Below are 9143 nucleotides of genomic sequence, written 5' to 3' on the forward strand. Positions count from 1 at the left end.
TAGATTTTGGGGAGAGTGTGTTAGGACTGCTGTTTATCTCATCAACAAACTACCAACTGCTGTCTTGAAAGGTAAATCACCATATGAACTACTCTATAACAAAGTAGCAAAGATGGATCGTTTAAGAGTTTTTGGATGCTTGGTATTTGCATCAGAGTTACCTAGATCAGACAAATTTGCCCCAAGAGCTAGGCAAGCTGTTTTAATGGGATATTCAGAGACACAAAAGGGTTATAGGTTCTACCACTTGGGAGGTAGTGCCTCTACCACCAGGTAAGAAGGCAATAGGTTCCAAATGGGTATATAAGATTAAATACAAGGCCAATGGTGATGTTGAGAGGTATAAGGCAAGGTTGGTTGCCAAAGGATACAACCAACAAGAAGGCCTTGACTACAATGACACCTTTTCCCCAGTGGCCAAGATGGTCACTGTCAAGACTGTTATTGCAGTGGCTGCCTCTCATTCTTGGCCCTTGTTTCAGATGAATGTCAATAATGCCTTTCTCCAAGGAGATTTGGATGAAAAGGTTTATATGGAATTGCCTCAGGGTTTCCAGAGGTAGGTGGAGTATGTCTGCAAGCTAACCAAGTCCCTCTATGGTTTGAAACAAGCATCAAGGCAATGGAACCTTAAACTCACAGAGGCACTACTTCATGCTAGCATCATTTGTATATAAGGATCTACTAGATCACATGTTTGGTATGATGAAATAAAAACTCCTCCATTATTGCTTCTGCTCGATCACTGTTCTTCAATGATCAACATGAGTTCATCATGATACAACACACATAAACCTATATCAATCACAAGTGTTTATGTATATAATTCACTACTTTTCAACATCACCCGTATTTTAGGGGTAGAAAAGTCTCGTTTTGGTTTACATATAGATACCTTATCATGTAAGCAAGGGCATATCCATCTTATCTCTTGCAACATATCCCTTCCTTTTTTTCTCTCAAGAACGGTATATCCGGGCACATTGATGACTCTTGTGAACTTATTTATTTAGCTTGATTTCTTATTCTTTATGTTTGGCTCTTTCAATCGAACTGTTGTAATCACAAAACCTACCCGAAAGGTAAATTTTCGGGATTGGATACGACTCACTTTTCTTCAAACCCTTAAAATACAAATCTCTAACTGATTATCGGTTTTCGCTGAAAATTAACTTATGCTCCACTCTCTAATATAAGTTTGATTTTAAAGTAAAAAAATTAAAGACGAGCCCATTTGACTAGTAAAGGGCTAACCGTCCAATTTGTTCGATTTGGACCCAATAAACTACTCAGGTTACAAATAAGGACCCAAAATCCGACTGACATTTGGCCCCAATTTCAAATTTGCATTTCGGCGCTGTAACTTCCGGCGAAATCGAATTGTAAGCTTCCTCATTTCCGATGAATTAAATCTTTCGATTTATTCAAGCAACCAAATTCCATTGATTTATAGTCGTTCTAATTATTTGATTATCTTAGTGGGCATTTGGACATAAAAATTGTGAAATTTGGAAGGAAAAAAAAAAAAAGAAAGAGTAGTACTGTATTTGTTTTCAAGTTGAAAATGGTATTTGGACATGAATACAAATTGGAGTTTTTCGATTTCCGGGAATATTACTATCCATGGCCAAAGGGGTGCTTAATTGTTAGATAGTCTGTTGTTAAAGAGTGGAACTAAAGGAGAATTTGTTTCTTGAAAGGGAAATCGGTGAATGAAGTTAAAATAGGGAAAGCAATGGAGGTTAATTCCAAGAAAAAAGCTTGCTGTTGTCATACATTTTGATGTTACTTACCAAATCATTCAATCGTGTTGATTTATAATCATTCTAATTATTGATTTAATTTTAATTTTTAGATTGTCCGTTGCTAAAGATTTGAGTAAAAAAAACTAAAGAAAAATTTGTTTTTTTTCGAAGAAACTAGGGAGTGAAGTTGAAATCGGTGAATGAAGCAAAAATAGGGAAAGCAATGGAGGTTAATTCTCCAAGGAAAAAGCTTGCTGATATCAGCAATTTGCCGGTGCGAAAGAGATTCTCTAGCCAAGATAAGAAGCCAGAAACTGTTTCCAAAGAGTCTATAGAAAGGATCCAGAAGGTATACTTTTGTGTTTGTTTTGTGTTAAATATATGGAATTAGCTTAATTTGAAATTTTTGATCCAGGAAAATTTGGCGTTGACAAGGATGTTAGCAGAAAGAAAGTATCCTTTAATTGCAGATGAATGACATTGCTTTGCTTACATTTTTTTTTTTGTGAAATAGTTTTGGGTTAATTTTGTGCTTTATAATGAATGGTACTCATGCCTTTTTTACTTGTGATTTGTTGTCTTGTTCCTTGATTCTTTCTCCGTAGCAAAATTATTGAAATAACTGGACTAGAGGTAGAGAAACTGAGAATTAATATGCGGAAAATGCAACAACAAAATCAGCAGCTCGCTCAAGCAAACAGTAAAATGCTTGCGGTTTGTTCGCCCTTCAATGTTTCCAAGCTTGTCAAAGTTTTGTTTCGTTAACTGAACATTTGATTATCTTTTGTGGTGCTTAAACTATTTGATTTTCTTTTCTTTCAGGAACTAAATACAGATAAAGATAGGGTAAGCAATCAGATTCTTTCACCTGATATTGTTGTAAGGTTATAATTTCTCCATAAGCTGATATAAGTGGTATTTGGCTGATATCAGGTAAAAACATTACGACATGAGCTTGGATGCATAAAGGGCTTACTTAATGCTCGAAAGTCTGAAGCAGAGGTGAGTACAATTTAGAGCTATTCAAATTATTTCGTAGATATAGTTCATTTCTTTCCTTTTCACTAAGGAAGTTTTCTCTGCTAATCAGGAGCAACCAAGAATAGAAATGTGCCAGAATCTGAATGATGAGGTACATAAACAGCTTTTTGTAATCTACTATGTCGAAGAGTTGGTGTTAATATGCTCTTTGTTTTCACTATTTGAAGGCGAAACCCATGAAGTGTGAGGAGGCAAGAGATCTATCATTAGGAAATGGAGACGATGAGAAAGACAAAAATCTCAAAAGGATACGTCAGTCAAAGAGTGAGTGTAACCTTTGGGTGTGATGTGATATTTGTTGTCAGTAAGTACTTAGGAACTATTGTTTTTATATTATTTCTCTATCTCTGATACATAGGCGTGGGATCTTCTGAGCAAGTTCAATCTGAGGATAAGATGGAAAATAAAAGGTTAGGCTGTGCATGTTAACTTGAAGAATATAGCGGTGGTTTCTCTAAAGTTCAGATCTAAACATTGTTAAGAGAATTTTGCTAGCAAATTTGTTGTCTTTACAGATCCTGTGTAAGGAGGCAGTCTGCTCGGTTTAAACCTGAGGCACTAAAACCCAATGAAGATTCTTTGGAGGTACAAGACAAATATGCTCTGGACCCACCAACAAGTGATCCAGTGCAAGAAAATAGTTCGACATCAATTTGCATATCATCCAATGGTCTAGACTGCAATCCTTCATCGAGGTTTGAACCTATACAGTTCGGAAGATCATCTCTGAGTAGGCCATCAAGGGAGGCAGCTAAGAAGGTCCAGTCATACAAGGAAATTCCTGTGAACATAAAAATGCGAAGACCACAATGAAGAATCTGCTCTTTATATCAACCTCTTTGATATCGGAGCAAGTGCTGAAATGCTGAATGGTTAGATTCTCTGTTTTGTCAGTTTGAATGTTACAATTTTTTGTTGAAACTTGTATGTCTAATTCCATATCAGTTTTCAAAGTTCTATCGCTCCTCCAAAAGTGTCATGGCCCTTGTGTTTCCTGAATAAATGTTCTTAATAGAAATTCTGCCTGCTGTATAATCTTGATGAGATGCTTCTTTCATGGTGAGTGATGATCTAATGCTTTGGACCTATGTCTGCATTCGGCAAACTTGCCACAGAAATCTAATGGTATTTATACAATCAATATCTTGGCTTAGTAGAGGGATTTGCTCTTCATTTTATTTACTCCTAGAGTACAGAAGATTAAGAATTCAACCCAGAAAGGAAGTTGGAAGTTTATTTGGTAATAGGTGATGGTTTTGTTAAAGTTAAAGGCATATAGAGGTGTGTTAACCAGGTCTGCTATATAGTTAAGGGATCGATTAGATTTAATCATGAAAGATGACCTAAGTAAATGGATGGTAGATGCATGCATGAGATGGGGGATGAGTTTGCAGATGTAAATGCAAATAAAATCAAGCAGACATATATTATTTGAACTATTATATCACGTTGGTTTTTTGTTTGGGTGAATGGATACTTAAATTAAGACTAATTTAATGTCATTACTTATTCTTCACCTTTCTGGATTATCCAGACCCCATGAAGTCATTGATAGAAGTAGAAACAACAAAAGAAGGTGGTACATGATATAGCATCAAGTTCTCATAAAAAAATTCCTCCTGCGCAAGGCCATCTGCCACTCCATTTGCTTCTCGCATGCTTTAGTGAAGGATATCCCAGTTTACGTACTCTCATTGAATGAGAGTAGCAATTGCTTCCATGCTGCAGCATGTTATTCAGTTCTTTTGAATCTGTTCTATTGTAAGTGGACGAGTTTGTGTTATAAAGCCTGATTCAATCCAACGTGAAGCTCTCTTAGTTCAACAAGTATATTGGTGATAAGAAGGGTTGATTGATTATATCTGATAATCCAGTTACCATTGTCTCTAAAAAGTCCTCCAATGCCCCTTTCCCCGGATTTCCCAGTTATGTGCCTTCTTTATTTAATTTGAAAAGCTTTTTGTCTGAGGGTTCCCATTTATGTATCTAATTGAATCTTTACCGTAGCCATTCTGAAAGTTGTTCTTATATTTGTATTGACGCAGAATCCCAGATATCTCTAGTACGTTCAGTCTTAATCCATTGGTGTGGGATCGGAGTTTACCTCGTGGTCCAGGAGGACATGGGTAGTAGTTACTTTTACCTTTCCTCAGTATTCTTTGGTAGACTAACACTGCGTTAGAATGTGCAGAATCGATGCTTCCCCCATATTACATATTTTTTTCGCAAACATTATCACAAAAAAAATATTCGTTTGAAGAGAACTAGAGAAGGGAGCTGATATGTAATCTAGCTATTATCACATTGGTTTGATAAGTTGATCTCTCTCTTTTTTTTTTTTTTCCTTTTTCTGAAATTAGTACTAAAAATTAAGGAAAAGCATAATAATTTTGTCCACCGCGACCACCCTCTGATGGTGGTGGTGGAATCGATAGAATCCCTCCACCCTTAATAAAGTCTCGGTTTCGAGGCTTGAGAATGGAAAAAATCATGGCAAAGACTGCTTATCTCTTTAACGTACGTTATGCAACGCAAATCCAGATTAGTGTGGTTCCAAAGTGAGTTCCGGATACTGGAAGAAAACTTTGTCCACCTATCATGTTGAGCGTTTAATGTTTCTTCACCTGTGTATAAGAATGTCTCAACTTTTACTAGTTGGTTATGTGATAATACTATTAGCACTGGGCAACAGGGTGAAAATTAGTTTCTCAATTCAATTCTTGGTCTGAAATACAAATCAAAGAAGTTAACTAGAATCAAAGCCAATGATGCCAAGCTACGATAACGCGCCAAACATGATATCCAAGGAGTTGGGTCATGGAACACAAATCATGGCAAATTCCTCAACGTTGAGGTAAAACTTGGGATATTGGGCAAGTGGCGTTTGGGCCATTTTCTTAAAACGATCTTTGGAGAAATTTTATCAAGACAATGTTTTTGGATAGTTTTTAAAGTTACTATGATTATATTTTGTCTATTAGGAAATTATAATCTACCAAATTGCGAAAAACTTTTTTCTCGTATTTTTATTATTTATGCGGTGAGTGTTGTGACGCTATAGATCACAGCTTCAAGTTGGGGAATCAGTTACTTATGTTTGCGTCAGAGTGTTCAGATCACACCCTTTCGAAATGAGGATGCAACTCTTTCTTGAACTTGATTAACACAGGATGCTTCGAGCATCGAATTGTCTCTTTTTTATGCCATGAGTGTTGCAACACTAGATTAACTACACATCAATCTTCAATGAAACGAATAGGGAGGTTCTACCAAAATTGGAATCAAATGAAGAGGAGGGAAAGTTTTATTTAAAACCAATATCAATAAACGAATCAGGACGAGTTTGATTCACACAACAAAATAATGCAAATCAAGACCCTTTCATTTTCAAAATCTTTAGGTGTCTCATTCCTCCTCTTGCTGACTTAAATAAATAAAAGTATTTTTCATTTAATAATTTAAATTTTTAAATAGATGATTCTTGCGGACATAAATAAATAAAAATATTTTTCTTTAATAATTTAAACTTTTAAATCGATGATTCATGCTATGTGTGTTATCAATATCTCTACGTGTGATTCGGTGAGACCTAAAATTTCTCCAAATTCTTTTCTTTCTAGAAACAAGGGTAAAAAGATTTGATTGAATATATATATATATATATTTATTTATTTATTATTTATTATTTTTTATTCAGCATCTAAGTTGATGAACTAAACCAGATAGTTATATGAGTGAAAGAAAACGACTTCTAAATTTGCAGTAAAAAGGTTGAGTCTCATTTCCTATGTACAAGAATCAAATGGTGAAAAAAGTAAACATAAGCAATAGAGATTGTTTACCCCAAGATTGGTGAATTGTCATGATAGCTTGAAGCGGGTTCAAAAGATCAACTATATGGAGTTTTTACTGTCTATTACCATAGATGGATTTTCACAGCGGGAGGTTGAAAGCAAAAACGAGTGGATGGTTAGGAAGACCAAGATACACAAAGGATTAGTAATTGAGATTCTGTAAGTTATCCAAGAGGATACTTCTGTACATAAAAGGAATTCGAATTGGGGCTTTACGTTCATAGAAATGATCAAGAAGTACTCCCTATGATTCTGATCCAGAGTATGTTCCTATCCACTGAGTAAGTAAATAACTATCAAGAACGAGTATGTTCCTATCCACTGAGTAAGTAAATAACTATCAAGAACGAATTAATCTTTTACTTTGGCTAAAGGACCTTTTTCTGAGAAAGGAGAATAGGAATGAAATAAAATAAATCGAAATAGAAAGAAAAGAATCTAATTGCAAAAGCCAAAAGGAGGGACGTCTTTTTTTTTTTTTTTTTTTGTAATTCTTTCTTTCCTATAATTCAATTTTGATTTCTATTTAGAGAGAGAAATTTTTTGTCATGATTCGTGAACTAATGGACTGTCTAATTTTTTTTCATAATTGAAAATTCGAGGTTGAAATGTATTTGTGATATTGTTGTAAAGCACATTTTATTTAATGATAAGGTTATTAATCAACAAAGAAAAATTAAAATTCAGAAAAGATTAGATCAATTCAGAAGCATTTATTTATTAGTTTTAAATATAGCAGATAGAATTCCATTGGTCTAATTTGGGACCTTAGGATAGATTTTGACTCTAACTGACAAACATATAAAGATAAAGAATAGGAAATTAAAGGGCCCTTAGATTTATTTGTGGCCTCTGAGGAGCCGCATGAGGTGAAAATCTCACATACGGTTCTGTAATAGCGATGAGCACAGTGATGTTATCATCGACTATGATTATCTAACAATTCAAGTACAGTTGATATAGTGGAAGCGTAGTCAAAATATGGTTTTTGGGGCTGGAATTTGTGGCATCAACCCATCGGGTTTATCATTTTTATAATTTCTTCTCTAGCCAAGTGCGAAAGATTATCTTTTGATTTACCAGAAGCAGAAGAAGAATTAGTAGCAGGATATCAAACTGAATATTCAGGTATCAAATTTGGTTTATTTTACATTGCTTCATAGATGAATCTACTAGTTTCTTCATTATTTGTAACAGTTCTTTAATTGGGAGGTTGGAATCTTTCTATTCTGTACATATTTGTTCCTAAGCTATTTGGCATAAATAATAGGGGTAAAGTCTTTGGAACACTAATTGGTATCTTTATCACATTAGCCAAAACTTATTTGTTTTTGTTCATTCCTATTGGAGCAAGATGGACTTTACCGAGGCTGAGAATGGACCAATTATTAAATCTTGGGTGGAAATTTCTTTTACCTATTTCTCTAGGTAATCTATTATTGACAACTTCGTCCCAACTTCTTTCACTGTAAAAGACCACAATATTCTTGATTCACGACTTGTCTCAAACAAGAGGAAAAAACAAGCATAATTTTTTTTATAGATATTCTAAATATGCTCCCTATGATAACTGATTCATAAATTATGGTCAACAAATAATACGGGCCGCCAGATACATCGGCCAAGGTTTCATGATTACCCTATCCCACGAAAATCATTTACATTATTCAATAACCCTACGAAAAATTGATCACATCGGAACGTTTTCGAGGCCGAATACACTTTGAATTTGATAAATGCATTGCTTGTGAAGTATGTGAGCGTGTATGTCCTATAGATTTACCCGTTGTTGATTGGAAGTTGGAAACTGATATTCGAAAGAAACGATTGCTTAATTACAATATTGATTTTGGAATATGTATATTTTGTGGTAATTGCATTGAGTATTTCCCATCAAATTGTTTATCGATGACCGAAGAATATGAACTTTCTACTTATGATCGTCACGAATTGAATTATAATCAAATCGCTTTGGTTCGCTTACCAATGTCAGTAATTGATGATTACACAATTCGAACAATTTCGAATTTACCTCAAATAAAAAATGAATAAACCCTTAATTCGATTCTAAAAAATTTTTGAATTACGAAGGCTTAGTTCGGATCTAGAAGAATGAGATTTTTGGTTGGTCAATTCAAACTAGTGGTTGATTAACGAGACTCCTAGCTTAATTTAGATTGAAAACAAAACCGATTTCTATATTATAGTTATAATAATAGTAATGGTTTCAAAGTAGATAAATGATATAAAGAATAGATAGGTTTAAACTACTCTTTCGACGAATAAAGAATTGATAGTGGTCTAATAAAATAAAAGCATCTACGTCAACTCATACCCATTACAATTTCATTCAATTAATAAGAAGTATCATAAAAAATAGAAAAACTTCTTTTTTCCTGGTCAGGTCAATAAAGTCATGAAATTCTTCATTTTTGATTTTTTTTTTTATAAATAATGGATTTGTCTGAACCAATACATGATTTTCTTTTAGTCTTTCTAGGAT

General features: G+C 34.3%; 1 protein-coding gene and 1 pseudogene across 4 annotated transcripts; both read left to right on the plus strand.

Moving 5' to 3' along the window:
* Positions 1–1223: 1223 nt before the first annotated feature.
* LOC132615192 (shugoshin-1) lies at positions 1224–5115 on the plus strand. 4 transcript variants are annotated; one of them, XR_009572611.1, is made up of 11 exons: positions 1224–1382; positions 1917–2094; positions 2161–2198; positions 2351–2459; positions 2568–2591; positions 2679–2747; positions 2836–2877; positions 2954–3050; positions 3145–3196; positions 3302–3658; positions 4832–5115. XR_009572611.1 is itself a non-coding variant. In XM_060329757.1 (10 exons), the coding sequence occupies exons 2-10, from the start codon at positions 1969–1971 to the stop codon at positions 3597–3599; spliced, it is 855 nt and encodes a 284-aa protein (XP_060185740.1). In that variant the 5' UTR covers positions 1224–1382; positions 1917–1968; the 3' UTR covers positions 3600–3849. The 4 variants fall into 4 exon arrangements, 2 of the variants coding, with proteins under 2 accessions (XP_060185740.1, XP_060185741.1); XR_009572612.1 differs by lacking the exon at positions 4832–5115 and adding an exon at positions 4321–4760; XM_060329757.1 differs by lacking the exon at positions 4832–5115 and having other exon boundaries at positions 3302–3849.
* A 1568-nt stretch (positions 5116–6683) lies between these two features.
* On the plus strand, positions 6684–8152 carry LOC132612687 (NAD(P)H-quinone oxidoreductase subunit 1, chloroplastic-like; annotated as a pseudogene).
* Positions 8153–9143: the final 991 nt, after the last annotated feature.

The sequence above is a fragment of the Lycium barbarum genome, chromosome 10 (assembly GCF_019175385.1).
Source record: "Lycium barbarum isolate Lr01 chromosome 10, ASM1917538v2, whole genome shotgun sequence".
Classification (NCBI taxonomy): domain Eukaryota; kingdom Viridiplantae; phylum Streptophyta; class Magnoliopsida; order Solanales; family Solanaceae; genus Lycium; species Lycium barbarum.

Coding starts and splice junctions, on each gene's coding strand:
- LOC132615192 (XM_060329757.1), top strand. CDS start 1,969: ATGGAGGTTAATTCTCCAAGGAAAAAGCTTGCTGATATCAGCAATTTG. Junction 2,878..2,953: donor GCCAGAATCTGAATGATGAG/GTACATAAACAG, acceptor CACTATTTGAAG/GCGAAACCCATGAAGTGTGA. Junction 3,197..3,301: donor GATAAGATGGAAAATAAAAG/GTTAGGCTGTGC, acceptor TTGTCTTTACAG/ATCCTGTGTAAGGAGGCAGT.